This window comes from Pan troglodytes, chromosome 10 (assembly GCF_028858775.2).
Source record: "Pan troglodytes isolate AG18354 chromosome 10, NHGRI_mPanTro3-v2.0_pri, whole genome shotgun sequence".
NCBI lineage: Eukaryota > Metazoa > Chordata > Mammalia > Primates > Hominidae > Pan > Pan troglodytes.
Genome location: NC_072408.2, coordinates 15364547 through 15387748, shown reverse-complemented (window position 1 = coordinate 15387748; position 23202 = coordinate 15364547). Strand labels below are relative to the sequence as shown.

At 39.9% G+C, this 23202-nt stretch overlaps 2 protein-coding genes across 19 annotated transcripts in view; one reads left to right on the top strand and one right to left on the bottom strand.

The window, feature by feature from the left end:
* LOC129136506 (putative glycosyltransferase ALG1L2) overlaps window positions 1-23202 on the bottom strand; it is a 164484-nt gene that overhangs the window by 117222 nt on the left and 24060 nt on the right. The gene's annotated exons all lie outside the window — the stretch shown is intronic.
* LOC100170034 (beta-defensin-like) lies at window positions 14415-21584 on the top strand. The gene is made up of 2 exons (NM_001129759.1): window positions 14415-14472; window positions 21379-21584. Exons 1-2 carry the CDS (start codon window positions 14415-14417, stop codon window positions 21582-21584), a joined length of 264 nt encoding a protein of 87 aa, NP_001123231.1.

The following is a 23202-nucleotide window of genomic DNA, read 5'->3' as shown; positions in this document are numbered from 1 at the left end:
CAGAGACAAAGTATAGGGAAACAACATTGGGTCCAGGGGACCAGCACTCAGCACACCAAGGACCTGCACCGGCACCGGCCTCTGAGTTCCCTCAGTTTTTTTGATTATGATTTTCATTACTTCAGCAAAAAGGAATGTAGTAGGAGAGCAGGGTGATAATAAGTAGAAGGTCAACAAAAAAAAACATGTGAGCAAAAGAATCTATATCATAATTAAGTTCAAGGGAAGGTACTATGCCTGGACGTGCACGTAGGCCAGATTTATGTTTCTCTCCACCCAAACATCTCAGTGGAGTAAAGAATAACAAGGCAGCACTACTGCCAACATGTCTCACCTCCCGCCACAGGGCAGCTTTTCTCATAGCTCAGAGTTGAATAAATGTACGATCGGGTTTTACACCGAGACATTCAGTTCCCAGGGGCGAGCAGGAGACAGTGGCCTTCCTCCATCTCAACTGCAAGAGGCTTTCCTCTTTGACTAATCCACCTCAGCACAGACCCTTTACAGGTGTCAGGCTGGGGGACAGTCAGGTCTTTCTCATCCCATGAGGCCATATTTCAGACTCTCACATGGGGAGAAACCTTGGACAATACCCTGCTTTCAAGGGCAGAGGTCCCTGCGGCTTTCCACGGTGCATTGTGCCCCTGGTTTATTGAGACTAGAGAATGGCAATGACTTTTACCAAGTATACTGCTTGTAAACATTTGGTTAACAAGGCACGTCCTGCACGGCCCTAGATCCCTTAAACCTTGATTTTATACAACACAGGTTTTTGTGAGCTCCAAGTTGGGTCAAAGCGGCTGGGGCAAAGTGGCTGGGGCAAAGCTACAAATGAACAACATCTAAGCAAAGCAATTGTTTAAAGTACAGGTCTTTTTCAAAATGGAGTCTCTTATGTCTTCCCTTTCTACATAGACACAGTGACAGTCTGATCTCTCTTTCTTTTCCCTACATCCAAGGGCTTGAAAATTTCTTGACTTGTTCTCAATCCAAATCGTTATGTCTCTGAAACAGAGTTGACTGAGGGGACCGCAGGGCTGGGCAGGACCTTTGACTTCGTATACATCCACAGGAGCAAGAAAACCTCAGCCCCACTCTACCAACACACACCTAGTAAAATTCCGCCAACTGAATCTCACGCACGCTAACACGTGGGGAGCGTTGCTTGCACCACGAGTCCCCATTTGGCTCAACCGCCGATGCCAAGTGTGTGGTTCCAGTTGCGACGGCCCCCCGTGAAGTGGCTTCCAGATGTGCGAATGAACCAGGCAGAGTTTCACTGGCCAAATAGAGCCCAGCAAAGCTGAAGTTAACTCCCAGATTTGGGATGTACTTCAGAGGTAAAACATTCATCCCATCTTCTTTCCAGATGTCTGACACCGGGCCTTTCCATGGTTCTTCCCCTGATCCTAAGAGTAGCTGAGGTAGAGACTCACTGAAAGATCTAGGCAGGGATATCCCATCATGCCCAGGCTCTCTCCATTCTCTGACCTGGGAACAACTCTGAGCAGGATTCCACATCTAGGAGGCCTCGGAACTGAGCGCGATTTTCTGAGACACACCAAATGGCTGCTCCCTTTCCGCCGCTGTTGAGGGTCGTTATCTTGATTATCCAGATCACCTAGAAAGTATCCGTATCCAGAATCAATAAGATCAACTCTCTGCTCCTCTGACAGCAGAAGGAGCAGGACCACAAGGAACCAAAGAGCGTGGAAGGAAACGATGTGACAGGAAAGCTCAGAGAACGGCCACAGGGGGTCGTCAGCAGGCCTTCCAACCTGAATCATGAATAATTAATGAAGCGCAAATCAAAGGGGAATCGAGTTTCAGCCGGTGCAATTCATCCAACGGGAGACCGCCGGAGGGCCAACACGATTGAGAAACTGGGAGTCGGGTGCTGTGTCAAGTGGGACGCGACTGGTTCCAAAGCTCAAGAAGACCTTGGGTCACTTGGGCTACATGAGAAAACGCCCCAGTGTGCTGGTTCAGCATTCCGACTCCTGCCTGTCTCTTCCCGTCCAAGGAACACCGACCCAACTCGTGCAGCTGCAGATGACCATGGGCAGAATTAGGGGACGTGGCACAAAAGTTCACCGACACGGGAGTTCCACAGAAGGTCCGGTGGATCTTCGCAAATCCAGAGACATGGCAATGGGACCCAGGGAATTAGAGCCTCACAGGCACCTGGGAGACTTTTCAGGCATAATGCCTAGAGTCGCAAGACGAGCTGAAAAAGGAGCCAGGCACTGAAGGACAAAGCGGTGTTGACTTTCTTCATCTGTGTTTCCCAGTTCGGTCCAATTCACTGTGATAGAATTCATGTATTTATTTTCCGTCGGCTTGTATTTGCAAACTTTTGATGTTATTGATTTTTGGTTGGAGAGTTTCGGTTTGAAAAAGTAGATATTCTGAAGATGGAGGTTGTCCAAGATTGTATCTCAAGGTGTCTACTTGATGCCAGCGAAGCATACTTTGACATATAATGCATATGTTTGAATTATATTTTGTCTTTTTTACCACATTTTAAATCACTTCGTGAAAAATGTCAGAGTTAGATACACCAATGTTAAATTTCTCATCACATGTCCAGAGGCACTGTAAAATGCAGTCTAGAATGCAAAATTCCCAGCCACTTCTATGTGGAACTTTCTGCAGAGTGGGATTGTATCCAGCGTTTTCAGAGGGCACAGGTGTGGTACGAGTTGGTCCTTGGCTTCCTGCTGAAGTTGGAATCCTGCAGATAGCGTAGGGGCGGTTTCAGCCTGTCCCTTCTTTCCAAGTCATCACTAACCTTTCCTGAGCCCCCGTGGGGACTCAGAACTTATCTAGAGTCACAGGCCGGCCTGGGATGCTGCCCTTGAGCCTTTGTGCTGTCCATGATGGTTTCATGCCACTGATCTGCTGGGACACATTCTGCAGAGGGATGGGCTGGCAGGAGCTGTCCCTGCCTTTCTGAAAATCAGAGAGATTTCTGGTGTCTGAAGCCACATAGAAATATCTGTGGAGTCTCAGGTAGGCCAGGGATGCCATTCACAGGCTCCTATTCTTCCTCTTAATGGCAGCAAGAGTGATTTCTGAGTTTCCTAATTGACTTCGAAATAATTTTGTTGATTTTGTTGTGACAAAGACCACTCCTCTTTCTGTGGCATCCAGTTCACCTTTAGGGTTTTTTGGGATTATGTGGAAACTCTTGCATTTTTCCAGAGCCTCACTTCATCGTGGATGTTCTCAGGAATGCACGAGCTGATCCCTGCCTTGGTGGCATCTTGAAACATTGAGGGAGGCCCCTTAGGTTCAGGAGGCACCAGGAGGTCCATCAGGAATTGAGAGGGCATGCGTCTGCCCATCTGTAGCTGGAACTTCTATTTGCCTTCAGAATGCAGATTCTTCCTGAACTAATAAATTATCTTCATCTTGGTGTAAGTAGCCACAATATAATAATTCATAGTAACTATATTAATAAATATAACTGAACATCAACAATGAAGATAATAATGACAATGTTAATTATTATAATATTAATAGTAAAAATAAAACAATGGCATTAGAGATTAGAGATTCCCCTAAGTGAAGGACAATATACAGATATAGGGACACATGAGTTGTTTGGACTCAGAGTCCAATGAAACGTGTTCCTCAAAGGCAAAGGACAAGCAGCATAAGGAAAACACAAAGTTCATGGATGACCACATGGGCTACCTTGGAACTCATGTGGAAACACTGCAGGCAAAGTGTACCTGGTACTGGGACTGCCCACCAGCCAGCCCCCACCCACCTTCATGAGGTAGGACAGCAGGATAATGGGGAAGGGGTCTATGCAAGGGATGCAAGGCTCGTGTCACACCTGATTCAAAGAAGCACTGCTTCTGACAGATGTTTATCTCCTAACACTGTGTCACCTCTAACTGCCTGGCTCCATGTCTGCCATCTGTTCTTCTTAGGTCACAGGAGGGACAGACATTACTGTCCACCTATCTGCATACAGAGCCATTGGAGGCCATTACCCTTGTTGCTTCCTCTTTGGAAAGGGGCAACATACATGGCAGATGCCATTCTCTGTCTCTTTGGAAACCTTTGTCAGCACATTTAAGGTTTTCTTCAGCCACAGAAAGCCACCTGCTTCGAAGTCTCATCCTCCACAAGTGGCAAGCACACAATCATTAATGGAGGCAAGGGGTACATAGGCTTTGCCATTTGATTCAGTTGGGACAAATAGGGGAGGACTTCTTAGCTCTACAGCTCTGTCCATATGGCCAGGTGACAATGTCAGGCTGCACTGCCATTAGACTTGTCCCTTTGCACATAAGGCTTCCCTCCAATCCTTTCCACAGATGTGGATCCTCACATCACTTCCTAATAAACATCGTGCACACTAAACTTCATCTATATCCAGTTCCCTGGGAACCAAACCTGTGACAAAAGTGAAAAGTTTCTAGGGAAAATAGGGTTTCCTCATCAGACAGGAATCAAATGCTGCTGAGCTAGAAAATAAAGTCAAGTCTGATGCCTCTCATGATTTTTTTTATTAGGACATTACCACTGCCAGCAAGAATTATGTGCATCAATTTGTGGGGACAAACATCATATTGGAGTGGGATGAGGTTGTTGTGGGTTGAGGAGAAATGCTGATGAATGGACTTTATCCTCAACTTGGATTCCGGAGAGGACATAAAAACAGCTGGAAATAAAAGGTGTCCGAAAACATTTTTCTGGTTTTTCAAAACTTCAAATTTCAGGTTGGGAGACACTGTATGTTTAAATTCTAAAGGGATGTAGCATACTGAGAAGAAATAACTATAGAAAAAGTGTCTATTTTATGAATAATACAATTTATGGTATGACAGGAGACCAAGGGACATAACACAATTTTGGAGTTAAAGAAATTAACAGACATTCTCGATAATTCCTCAGCTATTATGGCAGAGATGCTGGGACAATGGATGTCCATGTAGCAGTACTTTTTTTTTTTTTTTTTTTCTGGGAGACGGAGTCTCACTCTGTAACCAGGCTGTGCTGCAATGGCGCAATCTCGGCTCACTGCAACCTCTGCCTCCCGAGTTCAAGCAATCCTCCTGCCTCAGCCTCCCAAGTAGCTGGGACTGCAGGCACATACTACCACACTCAGCTAATTTTTGTACTTTTAGTACAGATGGGATTTCACCATGTTGGCTAGGATGGTCTCAGTTTCCTGATCTCGTGATCTGCTTGCTTTGACCTCCCAAAGGGTTGGGATTACAGGTGTGAGCCACCATGCTTGGCCCTTGTGGCAGTACTTTTGAACTTAATGGCTGAAAGCATCCACCTCCAAACTTATGTATTATATCTGCAAAGGAGTACAAACCATGTGATAAATTTTAAAGGGAAGACAAGCCTGTGGGAATTCAACAGCCATGGCAATGTTTTGAACTTCTTTTTATTAAACATGTAAGAAGTAAGTGAAGTTCAAGACCTAACAGAATTGCCAGGAATTATCTGAGGAATTACCAAGATGACCATAGACACTATGAAATCCTTATGATGTCCTCTGCTGGAGTTTCCTCCTACAGCCAGCGATTTTAAGCAAGAAGCAAATGTCTCTGCAGGGATAAAAATTCAACCCAAATGTACTATTCAATTTTAAATGAGATGACAATAAAATTATGTGCTATATAGCAACAACTTTTTTTTTCTTTCAGACAGAGTCTTTCTCTGTTGCCTAGGCTGGAGTGCAGTGGGGCACTCTTGGCTCACTGCAATCTCTGCCTCCTGTGTTCAAGTGATTTTCCCACCTTTTTCACAATGTATCCTTATCCTCAAACTCATCCTCCTAAGTAGCTGGGATTATAGGCCTGTGCCACCATGTCTGGCTGATTTTTGTGTCAGCAAAATTATTTCTGGGGTGGAGAGTTAGGAATCTTTTTTCTCCCACACCCAAAAACATGTTCTCCAAATGATCTGTCAATAGAAATAACTGATACCTATATCTGCTAACCTACCTTTTTCTTTCTTTAAATTCAGAACTAGAGTGGGGAAAAGTGATATTAAGAAGGTTCTCTTAATTTTCAACACAAGTTATGGGCTAGGCACTGTGCTAGGTGCTACAGATATGCACTAATATACCCACAACCGTTTTGCCTTATTGCCTTCTATCTTCTAATAATGCACCAAAAGAAAAGTATAGATTAGATTTTTATTTTTTTGAGATGGAGGTTAATTCTGTCACCCAGGATGGAATGCAGAGGCGGGATCTTGGCTCACTGCACCTTCTGCCTCCTGGGTTCAAGTGATTCTCCTGCCTCAGCCTCCTGAGTAGCTGGGATTACAGGCACGTGCCACCACACCCAGAACATTTTTGTATTTTTCGGAAAGACAGCTTTCATCATGTTGGTCAGGCAGGTCTCAAACCCCTGGCCTCAAGTGATCCACCTATCTTGGCCTTCCAAACTGCTGGGATTACAGTCATGAGCCATAGTGCCCGGCCAAAGACAGTAGCTTTAAATAGAAAATATGAAACTAAAAGAAACGTATGCTCATCAATTTTATGCTGTATTTGGCCAGGTGCAGAAGATCGACTTGTAGTAATGTAAGGGAATAAGGTCAATTCACATCTAATTGTTTGGACAAGTCACCAGAAATCAAAAGTTGGAGGAGTTGTATCTTTTGAGGTGGGTTGCACAGGCAAGCAGCAAGTTGCTATCTCTCCAAAGTCCTAAACTGTTCTATTTGTCCTACTGTGGAAAAATGAGTCTTCAACTTGATTTCAATTTATATAGGAAAATGCTCAATAAAACTAATAAGGGCTACATTCCAGGACACAGCCAGACCACACATATACTGAACCTTGATTCTAGAGACACCTCCTGTTCAATGTAATTGGATTTTCAAGACAACAAAAATATAACTCTGACACAATATTGGAGAGCCAAAAGGAAAGGACATTTTGGGTTGAAATTTTTTCTTTTAAAAATGTGTCCTTGAGTTCTATTAACAATAGCTGAAGCCTGGGAACAGCTCAAATGTCTATTGAGAGGAAATTGATAAATTATATGCATATTATAGAGTAATATTTATCAATAAATGGGAATAATCAACTCTATGAATCGACATCATGATCATGGATCAATATAATCTTTCTAACCCCGAGTGAGGAAAGCTAAGCTAAAAAGTGTCCTATAATATAAATAAATGTATACAAAATTCTAGAACAGACAAACCTAATATAAGCTAAAAAAGTTCAGAAAAGCCAGGTGCAGTGGCTCATGCCTGTTATGTCAGCACTTTGTGAGGTGGGTGGATTGCATGAACTCAGGAGTTCAAGACCAGCCTGGCCAACATGCTGAAGCTACCCCATCTTTACCAAAAATACAAAAATTAGCCTAGTGTGGTGTGGTATGCAGGAACAGAAAACCAAATATTACATATTCTCATGTATAAGTGAGAGCTAAACATTGGGTTATACACTGTTTAGCTCTCACTTATATGGAAACAACAGACACTGGAGATTCTTAGAGGGAGAAGGGAGGGTTGGGTGCAAGGCCTGAAAAACTACCTATTGGGTATTATGTTCACTACATGTGTGATGAGATCATTCATACTCTAAACCTCAGCAGCACACAATACATCCATGTAACAAACCTGCACATGTATCCTCTGTGTCTAAAATAAAAATTAAAAACGTAAAAAATGAACAAAGATATATGAGCAGGCATTTCTCAAAAAAGGAGATACAAATGGACAACATATATATAAACAATTCTTACCCTCTCTAGTCATCACGGGAATGCAAATGAAAACTACCAAGAAATATCACCTCACACCTGTTAGAATAGCTATTATCAAAAAGATGGATGATAACAAGTGGCGGTAAGGATGTGGAGAAAAGGGAACCTTTGTATACTGGTGGTGGGAATGTAAATTAGTATGGCCACCTTGGAAAATAGTATGGAGGTTTCTCAAAAAATTAACAATAAAAATACCATTTTGTTCCAGCAATCCCACTTATTTTATATATAATATATATATTCATATATATATAAATATATATATATGAAGTCATTGAAATCAGTATGTGAAAGAGATATCTGCGCTCCTATGTTCCTTTCAGCACTGTTCACAATAGTCAAGATCTATGAAGAAGTCATACATGTTATCATTCATTCATGGACGGCTGAATTAATGTTATATATATATATATGCACAGTGGAATATTATTCAGTATTATATAATAATGAAACCCTGTCATTTGTGACAACATTGATGGATCTGAAGGGCATGAAGTCATGTGAAATAAACCAAACACAGAATGACAAATACTGTATGATTTCACTTGTATTTGAAATCTCAAAAAAAAAAAAACTCAAGCAGAGGGTAGACTGGCTAGGAGCTGTGGTGCAGGTAAGTGTGTAGGTGTGATTATAGTACAAAGTTTTAGATATACCACATAAATAAGTTCAGGAGGTCTAATTTACAGCATAGTGCTTATAGCTATGAATACTGTATTGCATACTTAAAATATAATAGGAGGGTGAATTTTATGTTAATTATTCTTACCAATAAAAATAATAATTAGAATGGGAGGGAGAACTTTGGGAGGTGATGAATATGTTTATAATCTTGATGGCAGTGATGCTTTCACAATGTACCCTTATTCTCAAACTCACTGAGATATACACATTAAATAGGTACAGCTTTTTGAATGTAATAATGTCTCAACAAAGTGTTTTTAAGGGGGGTTGGTTAAAAAATTTAAAAAGGAAGGGTAGATGTTCCTTTGCCCTTCTCTCATGCCTTTTTTCTCCCTGCTGTCTAGAATTCAGAAATAATAGGTGGGAATTTATCAGCCAAACTAGGACCTTTTCTAAAGTATAGCAGAGCAGAGAGCTGGAAGGGACCTGCATCCCTAATGATATTAGAAAGTATCTGTACTAGCCCTGAATGGTATAACTACAGGTTAATTTTAAGTGAAAAAGAAATCAACTTCTGCCTTGTTTAACCAAACTTATTCAGGCATTAATTTTATAAACATGTAGAGAATACATACTCCTTATGAGCAGAAACAATGTTTATGCCATATGGTCCATGATGGGTGTTCAATAATGTGTGATGATAATAATGAAGACAATAGTGATAAATAAAAGAAAATAAAAAGCAGTGAAACAAAGTGGTTTAATAGCTATACATAGTTATTTTGTTGAAAGATTCTGCTGCTAATATTTTTCAATATTTTGGTATGCTGGTACAAGTAAGGAAATTTACATTGTCTAATAAAAATTATTTATTAATTTATGAAACAGTAAAAATTTCATAGAATGGGGCTAAGAATCTGCATTGCAAACTAACTCTTTCAGTTGATTTTATGCACAGTAATTATTGAGAATCCCCTTATCTAGATCCAACGGATCTGGACCTACATAGGTGCTATCAAGACTTAAGGAAGAAAATTTGCCTGACTCTATCCATACCTCCAGTTAGTAATAGATCTAGAGATTTAGAATTGAAATCCAGACCTCCTGCTTCCATGTGCAGTGACTTTTCACTGTCCTGTTTTGCTTCACTTGATGAAGAGGATTTGATAATAAATGACCACATGATTCAACTCCTCCTCAGCTCTGAGGAATATAGCCCTGTCCTGGCAAACAAGAAGCTCCTGCAGTAGTAGAGGAGGCAAATATACGTTCACTAATCTAACATACAAGGCAGTAGGCACTGTACCATAAACAAGGCACTGTGGGGGTTCAGACCAGGGGCTAAGTGGGGATTAATAGGGCTAGTAAAATCTGGGAAGTGTTCACTAACAAAATGTCTAATCATTAACTAAACTAAAAGGTTTCTCAACATGGCCTAATTAATTGTAACTTAATATAAATGGTTGTTTGTCCATAAACCTTAATCTTTTGCCAAAATATTTGTAGCTTATGTTCCCATTTAACAAGGTTTTCTGGTCAAAACTGTGCACCCACATCATTCTAATGAACTTAGTGTCCAATAAAACATGGACTCTCAGTCGTCCCATGAAGGTAATTTTGTGTGCATAGTACATCTCTGTGAATATGCCTAATGAGGTATGGAAGGACACTTATTATCCAAACAGAGACATTCCACTGGTGCTAGAGAGCCACAGACGGAAGTTTTCTCTGCCTACTGGAAATAAAGCCAAGCTTTCTTCTTTCCTCAGCCGTGAGGATTGCTGTCCTCCTCTTTATCATTCTCTCTTTTTTTTTTATGAGCCAAGCTCCACCAAATAACAAGATAAACTTTGTGTAAGACTTGGTAAGAGTAGAATGTCTGACACCTTATGGTGCTATAACACTCAAAGCAAAAGCAAAATCGCCTAGGACCAGAAAAGGGAGTCACATAGGAAATCTAGAAGACCTGTTGGCTGAGAGACCTGCAGCCTCATAGTTCATTAGCTCTCCATAGCAACTCTCACATGAAATGAAGTCAGTGGTGTTTCAAGTGCTTGAAACCCTCTTTACTCTACTTCTAAATGTGAATTAATTAGGCAAGTTTACTAGCAGTTACTAGACCTCAAAAGCAAAATAATCAGGCATTATTCTACTAAATATTGGTCTCCATAACTCCTCTATTTTCTTTTGGAAAAGTTAGTTAGTCTAAGACATTTGGCATAAAGTCTACGCCAAAGCTTTGGTGGGGTCAGCCAGGAAGGATTCGTGGGGGTCTCCTTGGAAATATTGCAATAATCTAAGAAATCTTCAACCTATTGCCCCTCAGTACTGTTGGTCCCCTGTACTGGACTTTTCCCCTTAAGTTTGATTCCATTTCCTAACATTATCCTTCCCTCTTCCTCCTCAGCAACTAGTCTTCTAAATTAGAACTTAAACACAATGACCAGATATGACCCTGCAACAGAGCATGCCCTTCTGCATTGAGCATGCAATCATGAATCACAGGTATAAGACCCCTTGAACAGACATGGTTTTGGTGATTCTGTGTAGGACTTATTGCTTTTACCCAAGAAGATGATCAGGCATCCTAAGTAGATCAGAAAATTTTCTGGAGCTCTTGAATGTGTATAGGCAAGAAAGATTAAGCAACCTGTTGCCTTATATGAGGCAAACTATCTTCTCATATTTTCTTTTGAATTCAGGATTTCAAGGTTGGGGAAGGAGTGGGAAAGTAGCCATGGACATGTGAGAATGTGGATGATCCTTGTACATTGTCAGGGATGGTCAAATTCTATGCTTTATGTTGTTTGCTAAAAGACACTTTCCAAAGTTTTCAACAGAAAATATGGTGGCACACATGCCTATTCTTGGTGAACCCAGACTTTTCTATCTAGTCTGTGATAGTAAATTTAAAAGGACGGCTTAGGGTAAATGAATCCTTCAAGTTATAAAGGTGAAGGGCAGTTTTTGGGCAATTCCCATTTTGCTGTAGGAAAACTAATCTGGAAGAAGTAAAAGGGAGAGATTGAAGTGGAGAGAACGGAGATGGAAAATGAGTTCAGTTGATCAAATTTTTGTTAAGCGCCCACTGTATGTGGGGCCCTTACAAGGAAACAAGCAGACAAAGAACAAAAGCATGTGATGGCCTTGCTCTTAAGAAGCCCGAGGCCAGTCACCTGGATTGCTACATACCAGGAAGACGTCAACAAGCCCCTACAATACAGCACTGGCATAGGATGAAGAAGAGGTTTCTTTCTATGACATAAATAGCACACAACCAAAAAAGAAAGCCAAAAGATACACAAGGCTCGAAAACCTAAGGCACCAACCCTTAAGAGATCTGATTGTTGGTGGTGACTTTGGAAGGAAAATTATTATTAGGATTATTTTAGTACTAAGAGTTTTGAGCTGTCTATCCAAGATTGTCATCTGCACCTCTGCCTTAGGTAATACTGGGTGTGTGTGTGTGTGTGTGTGTGTGTGCGCGCGCGTGTGTGTGCCTTTGCATGTGTTTGAAATATATTCTGTATCCCACATTCCACATAGGTTTGGGGCTGATCTGAAACTATACTCTTAGGGATGGGGTTAAGCTACTCTATCACATTGTGAAGAGTTGATATGTAAGAGACTCTTAACCTTTTATAAATTACCTTTAAAATGTTTCCTTTTCTGTGAAGGGAAGAATAAGAATTTGTAAACAAATGCAAAAATATCTTTAACTAAACAAAAGAACAGTTCGTTAGCCTTGTTATGATTAGCAGAGAGGATAGCTGCAGACACTGTAAAATCACTCAGCAACAAGATTTGACAAAACCTTAAATATGGCTCTATTTTTCCTGTTTTATAGAGGAAAATATTAAGGCTCTGGGAACTGAAGTGCTTTTCCCAACAGTGGAGTAAATGTCAGAGTCAAGGCTGGGTTTTACATCCCAGCTTTCCCTATACATTCCACCCTATGGTTCTGTTGTGCTGTTCCTTTGTGTGACTCCGTAAAGCCTGGTTAAATGTGATACCATATCAAATTGTGTTAACTCAGTAGCACATAACACCAGGGAATTGATTTATAAGATTTTTATCCTGGTGGCGTTGCTGAAGACCCATCTGATGAGTAGTTATCAAGTAGTCATCCTGGCTAAATATATGGGTTTGATTTTTAATTTTGAAAATGAAAAATACTTTAAAATATATGTCTTACATCCATGTCCCAGGAAATTCTAATCAAGTTTTAAAACTTCCAAATTTAGATAAACTAAAGGTTTTTTGTTTTAATTTTCTTTCTATGAAAATAGAAGAAACTAATTGGATAGAACAGCACAGCAGAAGCATTACTTATAGCCAAAAATGGGATACAACAAGACTGAAGAAGAAAATGCAAGACAGTGCTTAAAAAAGCAGTCTAATGAAAAGTGAGGTCTCCTCTGGATGTCCTTAGGTAGACATTGCAGCAGAACTGTAAAGTTTTTCTGGAAGGGTGGGGAAGAGAGGAGGAAACAGAGAAGGGGCAAGAGGAGAAAATAGAATGAGGCTCAGAATACCAAGCCTTAGTGCTGTCCCTATCGCCTTCCTCGCTAGATCACTGGGTGATCCTGGGCAAGTTTCTTCCTTTCCCTCAGCTCATTTCCTCATCTGTAATGTAAGTGACTAGACAAGATAGCCTATGATGTTCATTGTAACTCTAACTTTTCTTCCCAAAGCAAATAGCTGGAAAAGACACTGTGCTTACAATATGCAACAAATAAAAACAAAAGATTTTTTAAAACCCCTAGTGTAACTTGAATTCTTACAAATAAGCAATGGTACATCATAATTTTACAAAGCCCTTTTGTGATCTCGTTTTTTTTTTTTTTTTTTGAGACGGAGTCTCGCTCTGTCGCCCAGGCTGGAGTGCAGTGGCGCGATCTCGGCTCACTGCAAGCTCCGCCTCCCGGGTTCACGCCATTCTCCTGCCTCAGCCTCCCGAGTAGCTGGGACTACAGGCGCCCGCTACCACGCCCGGCTAATTTTTTGTATTTTTAGTAGAGACGGGGCTTCACCGTGTTAGCCAGGATGGTCTCGATCTCCTGACCTCGTGATCCGCCCGCCTCGGCCTCCCAAAGTGCTGGGATTACAGGCGTGGGCCACCGCGCCCGGCCTGTGATCTCGTTTTTAAAATCACGTCAAGTTTTATTTTACTTCATAATAAGATAATGGGAGATAAGTGTTAAATGGGTTCATAAAAGAATGTTTGTAAAAGACACAATAATCCAAAATAGGTAATTGTTATAATAGTAGTTCCCTTTACTGGGGGGGAACAGATAAAAAAGTGTTAGGAAAAGCTTCATAAAGTGGATTATATAGAATGTGCTTTAAAAGAGTTTGGTGTTTTATTGAGTGGGGAAAGAGCAATATGGGGAGTTATTGTTCAAGGGTTAAAGCTATACAAAATGAGTCAATTACAGAGATAGGCTCCAAAACATAGTACCTATAGTTAACAATGAGGTACTTTATATTTAACAATTTGTTAAGAGGGTCGATCTTAGGGGTTCTGAAAACAACAACAACAACAACAAAGGGACGTAGGAAACATTTGGAGGTGATGGATATATTATTACCTGGATATTGGTGTGGTAACAAGATAATATATATGTGCAAACTTGCCAAACTATATCCATTAATTATGTACTGTTTGTGTATAACAGTTTTACTTCAGTTCCTACTATATTGCCTGGCAAACAATAGATGTATAAAGTGAGATCAATGATTATTGCATGTGCATGTCAAAAATAATAAAGAAAGCAGGTGACAATAAACACATCCTGAATCTTTGGGAAATAAATAGCATTCACCTGCTTTCTCATCCATTGAGATATCACCACATTTATGTACTTGTGTGTCCCTGGAAGTTTCCTGTGGGAGATTTAGTTATTCTCTTTTCGTTAGGCTCTTCTGACCAAGAACAAATCACAGACTCAGAGAGCATCATAAAAAGGCCCAGACCCACGATGCCCAGAGACTCCAGGCTCAACCCACATTGATGCTGGCCCTTCAGCCATGAGACTCCATTTGCTTCTCCTTATTCTCCTTCTTTTTTCAATTCTCTTATCCCCAGGTAAGTTGGTAGCTGATTACTATAAGGTTCTGCAGATGAGAAGGCTATATCCCTGGCCAGACAAGATCCTAGAATCAGTCCTGTGGGTTCAAGAACCTAATATTTACAGCTTCACTAGGATTATAATAGGGAAAAATAGAAAAGAGACTCATTTAGCAGTAGCTCCTGTTAATAAGATTCCATCCATGTCTTTTGACCTAGTGAGTGGATATAATAATGGATGCTGCTGAAATTCAATCCTGTCAGATGAAACTGCCTGCATATAAATTTCCATGCCCCACCAAGCATCTCAAGATACAAAGTAAGGATACAACAGAACATGACCTCAGTGAGATGCCTTTGCGGGACATGGAAATTTATATGTAGGCAGTTAGATCTGACAGGATTGAATTTCTATGGCATCTATTGTTATATTCACTTACTAGGTCAAAAGAGATGGATGGAATCCTATCAATAGGAGCTACTGCTAAATGACTGTTGACAAATCTGAAAGTTTTATTCTAAGAGACAAATGGAAAAATTATAATCCTAGAATAAGTGAAAATTATATGAGAGACTTTTCAAAATAAATTATGTTTTATGTGGTTATGAATAAAAAATGATTTGCAAAGTGAAACTGAGGACCAGAAAGGAGAGTTAAAGGAACTTCAGACAAGTGAATTAATAAGGAGCAAAGACATCAAGAAGTGCTGCTCACGGTATATTACAGGTAACCACACAGAAATGGGTAACATTACTTTCAATACAAAAATGGCTAAAATTTAATGGGCTAAGAACGCATTTTGGGGGCTTTTGGAAAAAAAACAGCATAATAACCCTAAAGAAGATAAAGGGAAAATTATAAATACAAAATATAAATTAATGAAACAAATGAGAAAAAGCTAGTATTTTAAAAAATGCTTTTCAAAAAGTCTAATACACTTTATAATAACTTGGCAACACTGAACAAGAGAAAATGAGAACATGCTTAAAATAACTATTGCAGGAATGAAAGGTTAATATCAAAACAGATGTTTCAGAGATTCAAATAATTTTTAAATTTGTGTATTATATTCCCTCTTCGCTGTGTACTTGGGGATTTTCCTGTTGCAGTTCACTATATCATGACTGTGTCATCAATTTTGATGCTAGTAAATTATTACCATCGGCATACAAATATGCTGTTGTTTTTCTGATCTAAGAAAAAGAATGTCCTTGCTTTTCTTCTGATGCCAGCTGTCATCCCATTTTTTGCTCTACTTTTCAGCAAAACATCTTAAAATAGTTGTCCATACACTCTGTCTTCAATTCCTCTCCTCTCATTGTTTCTTAAATATATCCCAATCAGGCTCTCTCCCCCTTTTTCGATCATGATATTGACACCACTTTTGTCAAAGTTACGAATAATCTCCACATTGCTAGATCCAATGATCATTTTTCACTACAACTTTAATTGGCCTATTAGCAGCACTTGACACAAATAATCACTTCCTTCTTCACAGTATAATTTCTTCACTTGGCTTCCAGGACAGCACATTCACTTGATTCTCAGCCTATCTCACTGGAGCTACCACTTCCGCTTCCTTTGTTTCTTCCTCATCTTTTTGCATCACACCTCCTATTGGAGAGCTCCAGAGCTCTGTTCCTGGTCCTCTTCTCTTCTCCCTCACCACACACTCTTTGGAGGGGCTCAGCAAGTCTCATCCCTTTAAATTCTCCTTTTGGACCTCCTTTTGAACTCCAGGCTTATAATAAATTATCCAACTGCATAACTGATATATCTACTTGGACACTTGATTTCAAAAGTAATATATATCCAAAACTGAACTCACGATTTTCCCTCAGAAACCTCTACATACAGATTTTCTCTTCTTGCAGAGTGCCACGGTCAGCATTGGAGCTTCTCTTAGCTTTCCTGTCCCCTTTCATCTTCAGCAAGCCTCTATCTCTGCACCTCAAGAATCTCTCAGGGCTCCCATCCCTTGCCCAACCACGGGCAGTAGCTGCCTCACACTCAGTGAAAGACCAGAGAATCTACTTCTCTCAGCTACCTGCCCTCCCCTGCCTTCAGACCTCATCAGGCCTCTCTTCTTATGCACCTGTGAGAAAAGAGAGTGAAGGGGGGATTCTCTCAGCTCCCCAACCCACTCCTCAGTAACAGAGGATTTTCCCCGATTCTCACAGTGCGACCTTTACCTTTCTCTGACCTCAAATTGCAGCAGTTCCTACATGCCTGTCCCTCAAAAGTGTCTCAGGTAGTTCTCCTGCTCTCCATCTGATCTTACCTAGGAGCACACAAGATAGGTCATGAAAAAACCATTAGTGGGGTCGGGCGCGGTGGCTCACGCCTGTAATCCCAGCACTTCGGGAGGCCGAGGCACTGTAATCCCAGCACTTTGGGATCACGAAGTCAGTGGCCAACACGGTGAAACCCTGTCTCTACTAATACAAAAAATTAGCAGGGTATGGTGGCACGTGCCTGTAGTTCCAGCTACTCGGGAGGCTGAGGCAGGACAATCTCTTGAACCCTGGAGGCGGAGGTTGTATTGAGCCGAGATCATGCCATTGCACTCTAGCCTGGGTGACAGAGTGAGACTCCGTCAAAAAAAAAAAAAAAAGGAAGAAAAGAGAGAAAGAAAGAAAGAAAGAAAGAAGGAAGGAAGGAAGGAAGGAAGGAAGGAAGGAAAGAAAGAAAGAAAGAAAGAGAGAAAGAGAGAAAGAGAAAGAAAGAAAGAAAGAAAGAAAGAAAAGAAAAGCATTAAAGCATTAGTGAGTGAGTGAGTGTGTTTGGGCCCCTACAGATGCTAAACTATCACAAGCCCACATTCAGCCTTTCGACATTTGCTTGAGGTTCACTTATTTCCTTCTTATCTCCATCAAGGGCAGCTTTCTCCTGCTTCTGCTGCTGCAACTCAGGTACACACAAATCATCTGTGGATCCGTTCTTTTTTCAGTAGGGCTTCATTACTCTGAATTTAAGTTAATTAGCTTTTTTTGAGACCTCAGCTCTGTCTTTTAAAATGAAATCTATGATCTACAGGTTATCCAGCTTATTCTCTTTGTCAGGGCAAGAGCATTTTTCTATAGCTTTCTAAACTCTAAACAAAAGTAAAAGTTCACTTCTTTTCAGAATCCCCCCATGTCAGAAAGTATTACTATTATCATCAGTTTAGTGATATTTATGGAATTCCAAGTTGACTCTGAGATCAGCTTTTGGGTTAAATTCTTTCTTCCTGATATATAGCCTTTGAAATTTTATTTGCTGCAGATCTCTTGATAGTGAACAATATTAGTATTTATCTGTCAATTTCATATTGTTATTTTTGTTCTTGAAAGACAGCATTACTGAGTACCCAATTCTATACTAACAGTTATTTTCTCTCAACATTTGTTGATACTAGTTTACTCATTTTTAGTTTTTGCTTTATTATAATAATCAGATAAATATTATTTCATTATAAATTGTCCTTTTTTCAATGTTTGTATGGTCTGGTCTTTGGTTTTAATGTTTTATAATTTATAATTTAACTAATGTGAATTTATTTTTATATCATCTGTTAGAAATACGTTCTTTGAATCCATGGATTTATACTTTTTCCTAATTTCTTTTTGAGACTCTCTTGAAACAGTGAATCCTCTTACACTTCTCTCCCCCCATATTTGAATTAAATAAATGTTAGAACTTGTGTTTCCATGCTACATTCTGGGTATATCATTTAAGCATTTTTTTCTTTACTAATTATCCTGTTACCTATATCTAATATATCATTAATAACTTGCATTTATTTTTAAATTTTTTTTATTCAGACCTGCCTTTTTGTTTTGTTTTGTTTTTTTGGAGACAGAGTCTCACTCTGTTGCCCAGGCTGGAATGCAGTGGTGCAATCTTGGCTCACTGCAACCTCCACCTCCTGGGTTCAAGTGATTCTCCTGCCTCAGCCTCCTGAGTAGCTGGGACTACAGGTGCCCACCACCATGTTCAGCTAATTTATATATATATATACACTTTTTTTTTTTAGTAGAGACAAGTTTTCACCATCTTGGGCATGCTGTTCTTGAACTCCTGACCTCGTGATCCACCCACCTCGGCCTCCCAAAGTACTGCGATTACAGGCATGAGCCACCACGCCCAGCCAGACCTGCCCATTTTTTCTATCATCTATATTGTTTTACTATTGTTTTTACATCTTTGTAATAGTAGATTGTTTCTTTAAACAATCGATACACAGCTGCTTAATTATTTCTCCACATTGACAATTTCAATACATTTAGTTTTCAAGGATTTAAATGTGCTATTCATTTCATTAACTTTTATTCATGGTGTCTTGCTTACCTGATCATTTTTAATACTGAACTCATTGCTCATCCTTAATCTGCCATCATTCTATGGTCTGAAATGAGAATGCTATTATCCAAACTTCCTCTGTGAAACTGACTCAATGCTTTATCTCAATATAGAAGTTCCAGGATTAACGAACTGGAATTTCTGATGGCCCAAGAGTCAGTAGTACCACCATTAGCATTGCTGATAATAGCAGATCTTCCCAGAAGATCTGGGAAACCCTCACACCCCTCCATCAGCTAGCCAATACAAAGTGCCCAGTGCTCAAGCTCCAGTTCACAGACTTTTTTTGTGTTTGAAAGAGGAGATATTTTGAGAACTTGCCTAACCGTTTTCAAGAATAGAAATGTTTCAAAGAGATCCTCTAAAATGTATTTGTTCGATAGCAGCAGTCATTTGAGAGCAGCTAACTTGCAGTCATGGCCAAAAGCCTAAATCTTTCTTTCATTCTAATCACACTTATATTGTATCTTTCGGAGATATCTCAGATTCAGATGTATTCATACTGTTCTATGATTTGGGACACTGCTATAGATTCTTCAAAATGTTACAACATTCCAATGGTATTTTGGGAGGTATAGAAGGAGAGGGAAAACAATGGGCTCAAGTCTCCCCTGACTTCTCTTCTTACAACATATTTCATTGTCCAAAACTTTTAGAACTATATTAATATAACATTGACAGTGGGTATTCTTCTTTTCCTTCTGATTTTAATAGGATTGAAGGAAGTGTTTTGCTATGAAATTGCTATATGGGTTGTAATCAGACAAATTTTGACTTTGTAAAGGCAATATTCTTCTCATTATTTTAAAATGTTTACCAGGATTCACAGTATTATTTTCAATTCTCCCCGTTCAAAGGCATATTTAAATAACTTGATGAAAGGGGAATATTATATATGTTACTCTGCTATGGAAACAGAAAAACCACCACCAAATTGTATTCTAGATACTTTGTACACCAATTGCACCATCTTTTTTTATCTAAGACATTCGATTCTTCCACAGGTGGGAGCACATGAATTAGTATCATTTACTACTTGTAGTTTTCACTACAGACTTTCAGACTTATGGTGCCTAAAGGAAATAGAATGCTTCTAGCTGGGTTTAAAAGCTACAGATAAACAGAGGAAATATACACTATTTTGAAAGTACCATTTGAGTGTTATGTATGTATTTCAATATTATGTTGCTAATTTTAATTGTTCAAGGTTAAAGAGCTTAAACCTCCTCCTCATGCATTCCTGAATCATTCATTACTCCCACACATACATTGTTTGATACAGCATAAACCTAAGTAAGTAAAGATGTGGCAAAATGAGAAAAAAAAATAATGTTTTATCATTCTCATCTAGGAATGGCATCAGTAGACAGATGTGAATAAAAGTAATGTGATTATAATTTTAAAAATCATATTTAATAGGATCCATTTATTATTAAATGAACATTAAATTACTTAATGTATAATAAATCCTTAACACAATGAAAACTCTTAATGCAGAGTGAGACCAAAATGAAGGTATTAACTGTTTTCTTCCTAATCCTTGCTTTAGTTGTTCTTTCCACCAGATCGTCACTTTATTTGAAGGATATTGTAATAGCACAAAGCCATCAGCTTTACCATTAGAGAGATCTTCATTAAATTATCTTTGTTGTAATAAAGGTCATCTGGAGGAAATACTGGTCTGAATACAATAATAAATGTTAAGCTTTCTAGTATTTTCCACTTTTAGACACAAATTGAAAGAATCATTTATAATGTCAAAAACACTTTTTTCTAACTAATCTATTCTATGACTAAGACACTATTAGCAATTAAAGTAGATAGATCAAATCTAAATGTGGAGAGAAAAAGTAATTTCTACTTATGTTTAAACAGATGAAAGCATGAATAAATTAAAAGCCTGAAATATTAGCTTGGGGGAATAACGTCACTTTCGGGGAGGAGGAGCAGGATATACCAGCCTTTAGCTCTACACACTCCCCCCAAGAAAAAAATATATAGATAGTTATGTACAAACCAAAATAGCTCTGGGAGGGTTCAAGGGACCATTTAAGAAACTATGGCAACACAGTGAAGCCAAAAAAAAAAAAGAGAGAGAAAGAGAGAGTGAAAGAAAAAAAAATAGCCATATAGAAAAAACAGCTGCTGAAATCTGCATACCTAAGATGCGAGAAACATCTTTTTTGGCTAGAAACAAAAGCAGAAAGGGACTATCTGTATCAGCCACAAGGTGGAACCACCATGGCCCTCAGTAACCCACTCTGGCAGAAGACACTGGCATTTTTTGCCACTGGAGCAAGCAACATCCCTTTCTGACAGAAAACCCAGAGAAAAAGATGAAGATGTACCATCTCCTCCCACATCCCTTTTCCCCACCAAAAATGCAGTGACTGTTGGGCCAAACCAGGATTGGAACTGCTACCTTTCTTAAACTGCATATGTCTCTGACATATGAGCAGCAACCATTTCAAGAGCTCCCACATAAAAACGCTCATACTAAATTTATTCTGTTACTTAAGTGTGTTTATGGATTTACATTCCATTTGTGGACTAACTATCTCACTGGATCTTCTTTCCTGCAGTAAGAGGTGGTTTGGGTCCTGCGGAAGGTCATTGTCTCAATTTGTCTGGTGTTTGCAGAAGAGATGTCTGCAAAGTAGTAGAAGATCAAATTGGTGCCTGCCGAAGAAGGATGAAGTGCTGTAGAGCATGGTGGATTTTAATGCCAATTCCAACACCACTTATCATGTCAGATTATCAAGAACCCCTTAAACGTAAGTTGAAATGAAACTGAGACAAAATAAAAATACATCAAAAGTGAAGTTATCTGCATCTAAGAATATTAAAATATACATATTAAGTACTTCCATCTTGATAACCATCTTGCATTTTCACTTATCAACATAAATGAATAAATACTAATTTCAAATATACCCAAGTACTATTTCTTTGTGAATCATTAACAGATCTTAACAAAACTTTTAAAAATGAGAAAACTGTTACTTTTGTTTTCCAAGATGGTGGACTGAAGGCATTGTTAGTCTGCCTCTTGCACTTGGAAAGACAAAATGGTGTGTAGAGACTCACACTGTGAACTTTCTTTCAAGAAGCTACACAGGAATTTAACAGGAAAATTGAAATAAGCCACAGACCATTTGAAAGAAACAGCAGGATGCAGTTTACACCATAAGCTAGGCAGAAAATTGTAAGTTTCCAGGGTGTGACAGGAGGGTAAACTGACTCTAAGATATACACTTCCACTGGGAAACCTATCAATCCAGGCCGTGAGGGAAGGCCTTAACCCTACTCAGCGCTGGGGCTGATTTAGGGAAGAGTGGTGAGTATATGAGGAGTGGCATTGGGATGTGCTTTGAATCTCCAGCACATTCCCAGTTTCTGGTAGAATGGAGGGAAGCCATTTCTGATTCTACCTCAGACAGGACCTCCTAGAAGTCTGCCAGCTAACTCAGATGGTGGTCACAGGTTGAGACAACCTCCCAACTGAAATGTGTGATATAATCTTGACTGGGGACAAACTCCCCAGGCCAGAACTGAGAGGTGAGTGGGAAGTGTGCTGCAGCAGCAAGCACAGGAGCGGGGGGACCCTGCTCTGTAGGTGGATCAGGAAGGGTGTGGCCTGAAGGTTGCAGTTGCTGTCTCCATAGGAGAGGCTTATGGTGTGGGTCAGTTTTGAGTTCTGAGCTCAGACTTCTTGAAACTTAGCTAGCTACTCCCAGTGGAACACTATGGGTGTGAGACCTGCCTTGCCAAGTGTGTGGGAGCTGGATGGGGCTTACTACCAAGCTGCTACTCCCCATTCTTCACATAGACTCTCCTTGTACAGAGGCAGAGACAGTTTCACTTCTCTCTGGAAAATTACTCCAGTGGCCCAAGAACTGCCTTCCAATTCCCACTGGAGCCACTGCTTGTCCCACACATAGAGAGCCAGAGCATCACCTTACCTGACCTAGTTCCCACCTGGCTTTGCCCAACCACCTACCCTGGTAGATTAACACAAATAACAGAAGAAACTTTTAGAAGCTCTTTGGCTCCACCTATTTCCTGAGACACCAGAGTGCCTCCCATGGGTAACATAAGGCAAGTCCAAATCTCACCACTACCACCACAGCTGGCAGTCTTTTGGAAGCACCACCTCCTGGCTGAAGGCCTACTGACAGTCCCTTACAGCATCTGCAGGTAGAATAACATAGCACCCAGGAAGGAGAAAAGTTGTGAGTGACCACAACTGTTACCATTGCTTGCATCATTCTGGCTAAGCAGGAGGCCCTGAGTCTGTCCATGTGATGAGTTCATTATTACTACAACTGGCATTTGAGAAATCCAATACACAACACACTAGGACTATTTATAACCAAGGAATCTTTCAGAGTCTACATCACTCCCCT